This window comes from Panthera uncia, chromosome D1 (assembly GCF_023721935.1).
Source record: "Panthera uncia isolate 11264 chromosome D1, Puncia_PCG_1.0, whole genome shotgun sequence".
Taxonomy (NCBI): Eukaryota; Metazoa; Chordata; class Mammalia; order Carnivora; family Felidae; genus Panthera; species Panthera uncia.
Genome location: NC_064808.1, coordinates 109,456,347 through 109,470,905, shown reverse-complemented (window position 1 = coordinate 109,470,905; position 14,559 = coordinate 109,456,347). Strand labels below are relative to the sequence as shown.

The 14,559-nt window shown below is 38.1% G+C and overlaps 1 protein-coding gene across 4 annotated transcripts in view; it reads left to right on the top strand.

Moving 5' to 3' along the window:
* DYNC2H1 (dynein cytoplasmic 2 heavy chain 1) overlaps positions 1–14,559 on the top strand; it is a 348,288-nt gene that overhangs the window by 74,039 nt on the left and 259,690 nt on the right. For all 4 annotated transcript variants that reach the window (XR_007454148.1, XM_049614182.1, XM_049614176.1 and 1 more), the window contains exons 38-44: positions 1,172–1,436; positions 2,991–3,198; positions 4,918–5,047; positions 10,634–10,789; positions 11,598–11,857; positions 12,690–12,936; positions 13,939–14,090. Coding sequence is in view for 3 of the 4 variants with exons in the window: in XM_049614182.1 (XP_049470139.1) it covers positions 1,172–1,436; positions 2,991–3,198; positions 4,918–5,047; positions 10,634–10,789; positions 11,598–11,857; positions 12,690–12,936; positions 13,939–14,090 (1,418 nt within the window). In the remaining variant the exon portion in view is untranslated. The remainder of the gene's footprint in view (positions 1–1,171; positions 1,437–2,990; positions 3,199–4,917; positions 5,048–10,633; positions 10,790–11,597; positions 11,858–12,689; positions 12,937–13,938; positions 14,091–14,559) is intronic.

Here is a 14,559-nt window from a genome sequence, read left to right as displayed (position 1 = left end):
ATCTTTGAGTCCACATTAGGTTTCCTTGCTGAGTATTTTCATTACTTCTTTATGTGTACTTATTAATGCCTAATTGTATGTTTGACTAATACTGATTTTCCCCACCAGATAATAGTGTTCATGGAAGGTGGAATCCATGTCTCTTTTTGCTCAGTATTTTACTCCTAGTGCCTGTTAGAGAGCCTGGCACATAATAAGTCATTATTATAACGTTTGTTTATTTTTGAGAGACAGAGACTGAGTGCGAGTGGGGGAGGGGCAGAGAGAGAGGGAGACACAGAATCCAAAGCAGGCTCCAGGCTCCGAGCTGTCAGCATAGAGCCTGGTATGGGGTTCGAACTCACGAACTGTGAGATCATGACCTGAGCAGAAGTTGGGCATTTAACTGACTGAGCCACCCAGGTGCCCCTACATTTTTTTTTTTTTAATGTTTATTCAGTTTTGAGAGAGAGAGAGAGAGAGCGAGAGAGAGAGAGACAGAGCATGAGCAGGGGAGGGGCAGAGAGAGTGAGAGAGGGACACACAGAATCTGAAGCAGGCTCCAGGCTCCGAACTGTCAGCACAGAGCCTGACGTGGGACTCGAACCCACAAACTGTGAGATTATGACGTGAGCTGAAGTTGGACGCTTAACTGACTCACCCACCAGGTGCCCCAGCCTGGCATATAATAGACCATCATGCATATTTTTTGATAATTGATTACATTACTTTTGATGTTTTACTTTGATGATTTCTTAGGAGAAATTCTTTTTAGTAGCTTTTGTATGTAGCGCAAGTGTGTGTTCAAAATGAACATTTTTCCCTCAGGTTTTATCTCCCCCCCTTTTTTTTTTTTTTGAGAGATACAGGACATAAATGAATGCATCAGCAAGTGAATAAAATAATGAATATATTTCAATGTATGAGTGAAGAAAATAATGAACACATTGTATTGTCCAATGACTTGGGAAGCATACTTGTTTCTTTTAAAGAAATACTGGATTTAAAGATGACACTGCAAATGTGCTCAGATTTATTTAGGTGTACTCTTATTTACGGCTGTATCTTACACTGAAGAAATCAAAGACTTAATTTTATGTGTTTGGAATAAGACAGTTGTTAGAGAGTGAGAACAGGACTGTGCATGATTACGTTCTATTAGTCATATTCAAACATGTCTCCTTTCTACTAGATCAAGAAGGCTTTAGAATTGTATGAGCAGTTACGCCAGAGGATGGGAGTGGTCATTGTTGGTCCAAGTGGTGCTGGAAAGTCAACCCTTTGGAGGATGTTAAGGGCAGCACTTTGTAGAATTGGCAGAGTGGTGAAACAGTACACCATGAACCCCAAAGCCATGCCTAGACATCAGCTGTTAGGCCACATTGACATGGACACACGGGAATGGTCGGACGGTGTTTTGACAAACAGTGCTCGCCAAGTCATTCGGGAACCTCAAGGTTGGTCTGTGTCCTGTGACTCCTTGTTCTACTTCATGATTTTTAGAGGATGATAGAATTGTCTTTACTGCTGTCCCTCTCAAGTCTTACATGTGACCATAAACTGCCTTGTGAACGATGTTGTTTGGTATTTTATTTCAGAGGGACCCAACATGTGCTGTCATGTTGATCTCCACACTATAGAAGCTTCTGTTAGAATAGAAACTCAGAGTAGTCTGGGTGACGTGTGATTCACAACTACATTAATATACTGAAAAAAATATAAAATCTTTGCTGGGTTGATGCATTACTTAGTGCCTCATAAATAAGCAAGATGACAAATTTTTATTTGGGGTTAAAATTGGTTGTGTGTGTGTATGTGAACACTTTTCACTCATTAATTTCAATACAGTGCTTTGAATAATTTTGAAAATTTAAGTCGTAAAACTGTAGACTTCGTGGTCTCAAATGTCTGGCTTGATCTTTAAATTTTTTTTTTTTTAACGTTTATTTATTTTTGAGACAGAGACAAAGCATGAACGGGGGAGGGGCAGAGAGAGAGGGAGACACAGAATCGGAAGCAGGCTCCAGGCTCTGAGCCATCAGCCCAGAGCCCGACGCGGGGATCGAACCCATGGACCGCGAGATCGTGACCTGAGCCGAAGTCGGACGCTCAACCGACTGAGCCACCCAGGCGCCCCTGTCTGGCTTGATCTTTAAAAGAATTTTTGGCCAGGGTCTGAGAAGACTCTCCAGTTTTTGTTAGATTGTAATTAACAGTTGTTTTTCTAAGCCCATGAGCGAAACGTTTAGAACTCTGTGACACTAGAAGAGATTTCAGTGAGGTTTTTCATTTTCACTGTAGTTAATAATATCACACTGGGGCAAATCCAGACATTGCCTGTATTTACTTGTCACACTTTCATTGGTGATAGTTTCTTCTTTGACGGTTTCAAATGTCCAAGTTCAAGTTGAAACCGCTCTCAGTTTAGGAAGGATGGATAAAAAAAAAGGTTTGTCTCTGAAAAGACCTCTGTACACAGCGCTGCTTCTCCCCTTTGAGGTCACCTTTTTATATACCAAAGAAATCAGGTGAGTTTTGTATTTCTCAGGTAGGATGCTAAAAATGGACTTCCTGTATTTTCTACAAGAGATGTGATGTAGCAAGCACTCATACATTCTTAGGACATGGTGGAAGACAAGGGTGTGGACAATATGTGCCAAAGTCATGGGGCGGGTAATCCCCAAGTCTTGCACACCATCTTGTGTTTAGCGAGATTCCAGTTCTGTGTGCTGGTGGGTGAGTAGAACGTTACCACACGGTACGTAACCAGGTCTCTGGCCACCTGAGCCAGGACTTCCTGTGGGTGTCCAGCCTCCAGGACGTTTGTAGTGCAGATTCACGTGGAAAATGTTAGCTTGTTCAACTTGTGCTCCTGGTGTTCTGGCGCAGTAATATAAAATCATACTTCCTGGACATTACTTGTAAAGAAGAAGATAATTATTTTATTGCTTATTTTTAATTGTCATCACTGCACGTATTTGTGTTTTACCTCTTTTTTGTTTGGAAAACAGATGTCAGCTCATGGATAATATGTGACGGCGATATTGACCCTGAATGGATAGAATCTCTGAATTCTGTTCTGGATGACAATCGACTACTCACTATGCCCAGTGGAGAAAGGATTCAGTTCGGCCCAAATGTTAACTTTGTGTTTGAAACTCATGATTTAAGTTGTGCTTCGCCAGCCACAATATCTAGAATGGGCATGATCTTTCTTAGGTAAACCATAAGGGCATTTGCGAGTATTATATTAGGATATTCTTCAGTTATTAGTTTGGTTTCATAGCTAAGTGAAGTAAGTGTTGTATGAATAGTATATAAATACGCATTTTCCTCATTTTTGATTAGCTTCTTTTATTACTGGGTTTTAATTCATTCAGAGAGTTTCTGTTTTATTGCAGTTAAATCGTTTGAGCAGTTCAGGCATAGTACAGTTATTAAATATTTTTGTTTGCTTAAGTGAAAAAGTATTTAATTGGTTTTGTTTTCTCTTTTTTTTTTTTTAAGTTTATTTCTTAAAGAGACAGAGACAGCATGAATGGGGGGTGGGCAGAGAGAGAGGGAGAGAGAGAGTCCCAAGCAGGCTCTGAACTACCAACGTGGAGCTCGAACTCATGAAACTACGAGATCATGACCTGAGCTGAAACCAAGTCACACGCTCAACCGACTGAGCCACCCAGGCGCCTTCCCTCCCATTTTTTAAAAGTATTGTCCCTCTTTTTTTTAAAGTTTATTTATTTTGAGAGAGAGTACATGTAGGGGAGGGCCAGAGAGAAAAAGACAGGGAGAGAATCCCCAGCAGGCTCTGTCCTGTCACTGTAGAGGCCGACTTGGGGCTCGAGCTCATGACTGTGAAGTCATGATCTGACCTGAAACCAAGAGTTGGATGCCCAACTGAGTGAGCCCCCCAGTTGCCCCACTATTTCTTTGTTTAAATGTTAGAATTAAGTGCAAAGAAGTGAACATACTAGATATGAGCTAGAGGCTAATAATCTAAAACTAAGTAGCAATATTTTTATCATAGATCTTAGATTGATAGAATTTTAGGGCTAACCTAGGATGAATAGGCCCTGTGGTGCAGCCTTTTGTTTCACAACTAGAAACCTCTTCACTTAATGTTTTCTTTCTTCCTCAGCGTGTTTGGAAGAGGCTTGAAGAACAAATATGAAGAATAAGCTGATTTTAGAAATCATGTACAGTAGTCACATATGAGAACATCAACATTGCAGGAAATGGCAAAATATTGAGCCCTTGTCAATTCTAAAATTATTAATCTAGGAGTTGTGTTTGCCATCGTTTTTTATAGTTATTTAAGCTATAGTTTTGAATAAGATGTTAGTGTTTAATTTAATTCATTGGATGTGACATATAATTAGGTGCTTTGCTAAAAGAATCCTGTTTTACTTCGGGAAGATCTTTGAGTTTTAATTAGTGGCATGAGAATTTAGGTAGTTGGCCTTTTTTGGGATAGAGAAGAAGAAAAAATATTTTTAAAGATCTGCATTAAGGTACAGGTGTCCTTGAACTCTATTGTGTGTTTGAATCACCCAGAAATTTTGTTAGAGTGGAGATTTTGTTCCACTAAGTCTGGGATGGGACTTGGGATTCTCTGTTTCTTTGTTCCTAAGGATTTAGATCAGGTTTTGGCTAACCTGCGTGTATGTAATTCCTCTTTAATTTGTGTTTATAATATTGATGAAATTTATTTGCTTTATTTTACAGAAAATGACATATGTATATACGTATACATGTGTGTGTGTGTACATATATCACTAATATACACACACATATTCATATAGGAATAATTAAAATCAAGTCTCATATATAAGCAGATACAATACCTGTAGAATAATGTTTATTGGAGCAGAAGTTTATTTTGAAAGCACACTGACATTGTCTTCCTAAATAATTTCTTACACATTTGTTAATCTATTTCAGCGATGAAGAGACAGATGTTAATTCTCTGATAAAATCTTGGTTGAAGAATCAGCCTCCTAGTTATAGGAATAATCTTGAGAGCTGGATTGGAGATTACTTTGAAAAGGCTTTACAGTGGGTTCTGAAGCAGGTAAGTTAGCCGTAATATTTCATAATTAACCATTTAGGCAAGAAGAATAACGATGAAGAGTGATGCTCAGCCAGGATGTGGGGTACAGGGACAGCTAGGTGTCCTCATTGCTCTCCTGCTCTTTGTCTTGGCTTTTAACTTTTTACTATAGTAATCTTTTTTTCCCTTCAAATTTTTATTTAACTTCTAGTCAGTTAACATACAGTGTGATATTGGTTTCAGGAGTAGAATTCATGATTCATCACTTACATCACCCAGGGCTCATCACAGCGAGCGCCCTCCTTAGTCCCCATCCCTCACCCACCTCCCTCCATCAGCCCTCAATTTATTCTCTCTTGTTAAGAGTCTCTTACGGTCTCTCTCTCTCAAATAAATAAATAAATAAATAAAATAAATAAATAAATAAATAACTTAAAGAAATAAAAAAAAACAGAGTCTCTTATGGTTTGTTTCCTCCTCTTCTCTCCCCACTTCCCACATATTCATCTGTTTTGTTTCCTAAATTCCACATATGAGTGAAATCATATGATATTTGTCTTTCTCTGTCTTATTTTGTTAGTAGAATACACTAGCTCCATCCACATCATTTCAAATGGCAAGATTTCCTTCGTTTTGATGGCTGAGTAATAATCCATTGTGTCTCTGATGTGTGTGTGTGTGTGTGTGTGTGTGTGTGTGTGTGTGTGTGTATATACACACCACATCTTCTTTATCCATTCATCTGTCCATGGAGAAATGGGCTCTTTCCATAATTTGGCTACTGTTGATAGTGCTGCTATAAACATTGGGGTACATGTACCCCATTGAATCTGTATTTTTGTATCCTTTGTGTAAATACCCAGTAGTGCAAATGCTGGGTCATAGGGTAGTTTATTTTTAATTTTTTGAGGAACTTCCATACTGCTTTCCAGAGTGGCTGCACCAGTTTGCATTCCTACCAGCAGTTCAAGAGAGATCCTCTTTCTCTGCATGTTCGCCAACATCTATTGTTGCCTGAGTTGTTAATAGCCGTTCTGACAGGTGTGAGGTGCTATCTCATTGTGGTTTTGATTTGTATTTCCTGTATGATGAGTGATGTTGAGCATTTTTTCATGTGTCAGTTGGTGATCTGGATGTCTTCTTTGGAGAAGTGTCTATTCGTGTCTTTTGCCCATTTCTTCACTGGATTATTTGTTTTTTGGGTGTTGAGTTTGATAAGTTCTGTATAGATTTTGGATACTAACTGTTTATCAGATACGTCGTTTGCAAATATCTTCTCCCATTCTGTAGGCTGCTTTATAGTTTTGCTGACTGTTTCCTTCACTGTATAGAAGCTTTTTATCTTGATGACGTCCCAATAGTTCATGTTTGCTTTTGTTTCCCTTGCCTCCAGAGTCATGTTAAGTAAGAACTTGCTGAGGCCAACGTCAGAGAGGTTTTTGTCTGCTGGATTCCTGTCTCATATTTAGGTCCTTCATCCATTTTGAGGTTTTTTTTGTGTATGGTGTAAGAAAGTGGTCCAGGTTCATTCTTCTGCATGTCGCTATCCAGTTTTCCCAGCACCACTTGCTGAAGAGACTGTCTTTATTCTGTTGGATATTCTTTCCTGCTTTGTCAAAGATTAGTTGGACATACTGTTGTGGGTCCATTTCGGGTTCTCTATTCTGTTCCATTGATCTGAGGGTCTGTTCTTGTGCCAGTACTATACTTTCTTGATGATTACAGCTTTGTAGTATAGCTTGAAGTCTGGGATTGTGATACCTCCTGCTTTGGTTTTCTTTTTCAAGATCGCTTTGGGTATTCGGGGTCTTTTCTGGTTCCATACAGATTTTAGGATTGATTGTTCTAGCTCTGTGAAGAATGCAGGTGTTATTTTGTTAGGGATTGCATTGAATGTGTAGATTGCTTTGGATAGTGTAGACATTTTAACAATATTTGTACTTCCTATCCATGAGCATGGAATGTTTTCCCATTTTTTTGTGTCCTCTTCAACTTCTCTCATAAGTGTTCTGTAGTTTTCAGAGTACAGATCTTCTACCTCTTTGGATAGGTTTGTTCCTAGATATCTTATGGTTTTTGGTGCAGTTGCAAATGGAATCAATTCCTTGGTTATTTTATTGATTCATTTTTTTTGCTGCTTCATTATTAGTGTATAAAAATGCAACTGGTTTCTGTACGTTGATTTTATATCCTGAAATTTTGTTGAGTTCATGTATTCTAGCAATTTTTTTTTTTTTGTGGAGTCTTTTGGGTTTTCTACGTAGAGTATCATGTCATCTACAAATAGGGAAAGTTTGACTTCTTTGGCGATTTGGATGCCTTGTTGTTGTTGTTGTCTAATTGCTGAGGCTAGGACTTCCAGTACTATGGTAGATTGTAACTTGGGAGTGGACATCCTTGTCTTGTTCCTGACAATGGCTCTCACTTTTTCCCCATTGAAGGTGATACAAGCTGTGGGTCTTTCACATATGGCCTTTATGATGTTGATATATGTCCCATCTATCCCTGCGTTGTTGAGGGTTTTATCAAAAAAAGATGCTATATTTTGTCAAATGCTTTTTCTGCATCTATTGACAGGATCATATGGTTTTTATCAATCCTTTATTGTGGTATATCACATTGATTGATTTGCAAATATTGAACCACCCCAGCAGCCCAGGAATAGATCGCACTTGACCATGGTGAATAATTTATTTAATCTGTTGGATTTGATTTGCTAGTATCTTGTTGAGAATTTGTTATGGTAGTCTTAAGACACTTTAATTCTCTGACCTACACTATCTTGAGCTGCTTACCTAAAAATCTTGAATAGTGGAATCTCTCATGTTTCTAGTAAAACCATCTTGCTGTTACATTTCACTGTCAATAAGTACCAGCATATATTTCATGCTAAAAACAATGTCAAGTTAATACTACAGTAGAAAAAGGGTGATGAGTTATTTACAATGTTATTAAAAACATCTGTTTATTCAAAAAAATTAATGAGTATCTAGTATATGTATCAAGCATAGGACTAGATAAGACTTTAAGAGGTGGACATTGATCGGATAGTCTGTTTCCTTGGGGAGGGATTTGCCTAATGGAGAAAAATGAGATGTAGAAAAATAAACAGGATGAAAAGAGTGTTACCATCCTCCAGAAGAGTTCAAAAAGTTGATAACACTTAGTTCTGAATTTGAAGCATGAATAGAAGTTTGACGTGCACAGAAGACAATGTAGGGCTTTCCGATATTCTATACGATTTTTTCAGTTTTTTTTCTTGTATGTCATCGTTTCTATGAAAAATGTAAACATATAAAAGAGTAGAGGAAATAGGTAGCATTGAAAGTACTTTTTGAAAGTATCTGATTGTTAACCTGAAGTTGACTTAGTAGTCATTGTAGAAGATTGTAGAATGGCAGAGAAGTGGAGATCTCACTTGAGTTTTCTCAAGGTGTCTCTTTCCTGTCTGTAAGGATGAGATGGAGGGATAGGGATTTGTGAGGAGAAGACGCACATGAATGGGTTCCTGGAGGCTTCGGGGAGAGGACCATTCCTTCCAGCCCTCAGTCTGACAGATCGGTCTCCTCCTTGCTAGTATAACTGCGTGCATTCAACTCCAAGCCCCTTGGAGGGCAGGACCACATTTTATTGTATCCCCAGAACCAAGTACCGTCATGGAGTAATGAATGAATGAGAGTTTATGTACTGCCTTAAATACCTGCTGCCTCCCTTGTAGCAACTTTTCAGCAGATATGTTATTTCATTCATATAAAATATACAGAGCCTAATAAGGCTCTCTAGGACAAATACTTGGAGGTCATCCACTTGTATGCTGTTGATGTTAGAAACAGAAATAGAACACTGGATGGGACAGATTGGTATGTAGGGGTTTTGTGACTATAGATACAATGACCAGATAAGATGGTCAAGCCATAGACTGGATATACCAAAGATTCAGTTAGAAAATAAACTGATTGTTTTGAGGTCAGGTCCCTGTTACAGTTTGAAATTTTTTTTATGTGTTGAGACTTCCTTCCTTCTTATTTTGTACTTTGTTCACTGTGTTCACGTTCTGAGAGCTAGACTGTCATGAGTACTCCAACCAAATGCTGATTTGATTTATAACTAGCGTTTTTCTTTCTTCTATTAATTCAGCAAATTAGACAATGCAGAAATAAATATATTGCCTTTAAAGTGTAGAACTCTTAGTATGGCTGAGGCAGCTGGATTTCTCCTCATCTTTTCCTTTTTCCTGGTCTTCCTCCCATTTATACAATCTTGTAGAAACATTTCTTTTGCAGGCAGAGTGATCTTGAAAAAAATGCCAATTGGATCTTTTTACTCCCTTATTTAAAACACCTTATAAGTAGTGAAAATAAAATTTGCACCCTTTCCATGGCCTGTGCAGTTGTGTATATTCTGGCCCTTGCCCATCCCTTTGACTTCAGCTTACTCTCCTTTGCTTACTCAGGCATAAGCTGCTTTTAATTTCTTACCCACACTGGTGGCTTACATTTGCATATGCTACCCTCTCTTCATGCCCTGCAGATCTCATCCTTCAGGTGTCAGTTTCACTGTCCCCTTTTACAAAGAGGCTTAAGCTCTCTGAGTTACTCTCTTCTCCTCTGTAGCCTTTTTTTTTTTTTTTTTTTTACCGATAATTTTTTTTAGCGTTTATTTTTGAGAGTGAGGGAGAGAGAGAGCGGAAAAGAGAGAGCGCAAGAGAGCACATGGGTACACGTGCGCGCAAGTGGGGGGGGGGTGGGTTAAGAGAGAGAAGGAAACACAGAATCCAAAGCAGGCTTCAGGCTCTGAGCTATCAGCACAGAGCCCAACGTGGGGCTTGAACCCATGCACCATGAGATCATGACCTGAGCTAAAGTCGGACACTCAACCAACTGAGCCACCCAGGCGCCTTGCTCCTCTGTAGCTTTTACCATAAGTTGTTGACCGTGTTCTCTACTGGACTTGAGTGACAGGAACATAAGTTCTCTGTGAAATTCACCTGTTTTTTGTGTTTTTTTTTTTAAAAGAAAACACCTAGCACCACATGGACATCCTAATGCATAATTGGGTCTCAGTAAATACTTAGAGATTGAATGAGTGAGAACCTTTACCCCTTTTAACCTCTGGCAGTTACACAGGGGTCCCAGGGGCCCACAGATCAAAGTCATGTACACACTGCACCCCAAAGTTTCATTTTAAAAGTCTGTGTAAAGAGCTAACTTCAGATGTTTTTTTGTGTTAAGTTCACTTTTACGAGCCTTTAATGTCCAGGGTCCTTGATCGAGCCCTTACCGCTAGCTTCCTCTTTATCAGGAAGAGATTATGAGGGACTGTTATTTTCAGACCAGTGATGTACTTTTATATTCTTCAGACTTAGGAAGTAAAGTATATATCTAGTTAAGGACTCTAGCACTTGAAGCTAGAAATAGACAATTGCATTTTTATGATTACATCTTAATTTCAAAATTTATATGTATAAACTGAATCAAATGTAAACTTTCTACACCTTGAATGGAGGGATATATTTAAAGATCATAATTGAAAAGATGTGTGAATGTAAATCTGTGGGTTTCCATGATAATATTTGTTTTTTGTCTGTCCATGGATTTTAATCAACAGAATGACTATGTGGTTGAAACCAGTTTGGTTGGGACTGTGATGAATGGTTTGTCACATCTTCGTGGATGCAAAAATCATGAGCAGTTTGTTATTAGTCTCATACGGGGGCTTGGTGGAAACCTGAACATGAAATCCCGCCTGGAGTTCACCAAAGAGGTGATGCATATTTAACACATGTGTTCAGTCAGTGTTTTCTTTAATTTTCATCGACTCCTACTTGTCAAAATATAGTGATTTGTAGCTGTGCTAAGCCTATTACTTTTGAAATGAAGCATTCAATAGAATAATAATGCATTTATCGATATGTACATGTAAACATATATACTTACCTTATCCTTTGAACTAGTTTATGATATTTTATGATTTTATTAAAATTTTATGAAGTAATGTTTTAACAGGCTATAGTTTGGACCATATCTTTATTGTTAGACATGTTTGAGGCTACTTAGCCATATGACTAAATATAATTATTTAAATCATTTTTAATTGTAGAATAATACATATTTTTAATCATGTGCTTAACCAGAACAGTTTTGGCAGTTAAAAATGCCAGGATGGATTCAGCATATTTTCCTTAATAAATTTAAAGGTATATTTCAGAGCCACTGTCCTCCTCTCCCTCTGCCCCTTCCCCACTCACACTCTCTATTTCTCAAAAATAAACATAAAAAAAACCCACGTCATTTAAAAGTTGAATGTATTTATATCTTGGTGTATGTGCAGACTAGATGACTTATATTTTTTGCCTCAGTGATGATTTAGAGAATAATAATTGACATAAAATATTATCTTAATTATCAAAGATATTTGGTAGCAAATTTTTGTTGTTAAACTAAGATGACTGACTTTGGGACATTTACTTTGAAGAACTAAAATTTCACATACTCGTGGCTCACTTTGGCAGCACTTGTGCCAAAATTTCACATAGCTTTTGGAGTATCTATCACAACTTTTTCCTCTTAAGGTTTTTACTTGGGCACGAGAGTCTCCTCCAGACCCTCACAAGCCAATGGATACCTACTATGACTCAGGTCGGGGACGACTAGCATCTTATGTGCTGAAGAAGCCGGAAAACTTGACTGCCGATGATTTCAACAACAGCCAAACTCTCCCCGTCATTCAGATTCCTGACATGCAGCGAGGCCTGGATTATTTCAAACCCTGGTTAAGTTCTGATACTAAACAGCCATTTATTCTTGTAGGACCAGAAGGATGTGGCAAAGGGTAAGAGCAGAAAAATGTTGACTGAAGTGCATATTGTGGATTTGTACTCCTCTCCTCACGTGAAATCGTTTCACAGCCCTGTTACCTTTCTTTTGGTTAAAGTAGTGTTTACATTTTAATGGAGGACTCTTTCCATTGTCACTACTAGTAGAAATAATACGACTTTAGATTAGATTAGAGAAGAATATATCTTTTTTTTCTGCCAGGTTATGTGTTTTCTAGGGGAAAGAGAACGATCTGGGAAGATACTCTTCAAAAGAAAATGAGCATACAATCACCACAAAAACTGAACCCCTTCGATATATTTACACATTATTATTTGCTTTAGTTATAAACAATGAATCTTGAAGTTAGCTTTCTACTTAAAAATAGCTTTTATATCAGTGTAATTCAGCTGTTTTTCGTGTCTACTGAGTGTAGTTTCTGAAAGGAAAAGAGACATGGCTTATTAGGTTCACATTTTTAGTAGGAATTTAAAAATTCTATAAAATCATTGCACTTTTTTTTTTTTTTTAACTCTTCAACTATAGGGAACCAGTTGGTATCTTTTGTATGTACTTTATCAAATTAAATTATTTCTGTAAACTTTGTTTTTGCTGAAGGAGTTTCAAGGGTGCTTTAACATACAAATGTATTTTTTTATATTGTAAAAATTAGAAAGTTGCCTGTTTGTTAAGCCACACTTTCCCTGTAAACATCATCATATATAATTTAGAAACTGCAATATTTATAAATTTATATTTATAAAAAGAGGAATTTTAGGTGGAATATAAGCGGCATGTTATATTTGAACACGTTCAACACACAAAGGCAAATGTCCTTCCTCTCCCAGGATGCTGCTGAGACACGCCTTTTCCCAGCTCCGGTCCACTCAGATCGCCACGGTTCACTGTAGCGCGCAGACCACGCCTCGACACCTCCTGCAGAAGCTGAGCCAGACTTGCCTGGTGATCAGTACCAACACCGGTCGAGTGTACAGACCAAAAGACTGTGAAAGACTTGTTTTGTACTTGAAAGATCTCAACCTGCCTAAGCTGGATAAGTGGGGGACCAGTACTTTGGTTGCTTTCCTACAACAGGTGGGTCTTATTGCTTGAATGTTAGGATATAACTGGAAACAACTTAATTTCATTACCTTTCCTTAGAAAACCCGCTTTCCTCCTCAGGGCCGGTTTTGTCCAGTATGTTAATGGAAACTCAACCCCTGACGCATGTAGCGATCTTGTTCCAGGGCTGTCTTTTTTCTTTTTAAAGTTTTTATTTTTAAGTAATATCTCCACCCAACGCAGAGCTTGAACTCACGACCTGAGATCAAGAGTCTCGTGCTGCACCAACTGAGCCAGCCAGGCTCCCCTAGAAAGCTACTTTCTTCGACCTTCTTCCTTGTAAAAGTTAGTATTACGTGGAGGTGATACATGACAGGAAGAGTGAAAACAGCCTTACCCTATGCTTATTACCTGTCCTTTATTCCTAAATAGCAGGGAAGCAGAAGCTGGGGTGGATGTGGGATTTAGGGGGAGTTGTGGCTTCATTTTTCTCGTAATTCCTTCTTCAGAGAACAGGTAGACTCGTGCCCCTCTCTGGCTTCTTCAGCTCATGGCTCTCCGTCTTTACCTGTGGAATGGCAAAGGTTGGAGACCATATGTTCTGTCAGTGTGGTTTCCATCACATTAGAAGCCCTAAGGTCTACATTAGAGTTTATTCTGTTTCTGTGGGTTCAAATTTAGCTTTACTATGTAACTGTAGAATATGATACAAAATTTATAGAAGAAAACCAAAATATTTTCCTTATGTTTTTCCTGATTTCTTTTACTTTTTTCCCGATAATTGCTGGTAGATTTATACTGTCATCTGGTTTTTAATGTTTATTAGAAAAAACATTTTTAAAATGAGGCTCATTCAGCTAACATTAATTGAATACAGAGTCTTCAAGAGTATTATTCTTCAAGCTTAAATTCTTGAGTTGGATAGAGGATGATGGCTGCATTTGGAAACACTTGAATTTCATGCAAAAATATTTTCGATCAGAATTAGAAAAATCCTAAGCATAAAACATTTAAAATACATTTGTTTTCAAATAGGTATTGACATATCAAGGATTTTATGATGAAAATTTGGAATGGGTTGGTTTAGAAAATATTCACATTGTGGCTTCCATGTCACCTGGAGGAAGACTGGGAAGACATAAGCTTACCACCCGATTTACTTCTATTGTCCGTCTCTGTGCTGTGGAGTATGTATCTCTGTGTTTTTCATTGTTTTTCCTTTGGGGAGCTGTCTTATATATTTGAATTTTATTGAAGGTATCCATTAATGATATTTCCTCAAAATGAAGAATATAAAAATACTCAGAACTTAAGTTCTGATATTTTTTTCCCCTGTCCTTCCTAAACTGAAGGTGTTAATCAGCTCTTCGTAAATATTAGGAATAAAACACAACTGTTTTGTGTCATTTCTGTTCTAAAATATCATATCAGTGTTAGGAATTTGAATGGTCGATTTTAGAATTAAATATTTTACGGGTTTCATAAAACAAAAGCAGTACCCATTTTATGCAGAGTGCACGAGGTGGAGTCAGTCACGTTCGCCGTGGCGGCATTAACCCTGACCCGTGCATCCAGTGCCATGGCCCATCGTTGTCGCAGGGACTTGCGGGCTGTATGGTTACAGCACTTGTCCTGTGTTCCATTGGACCTACACAA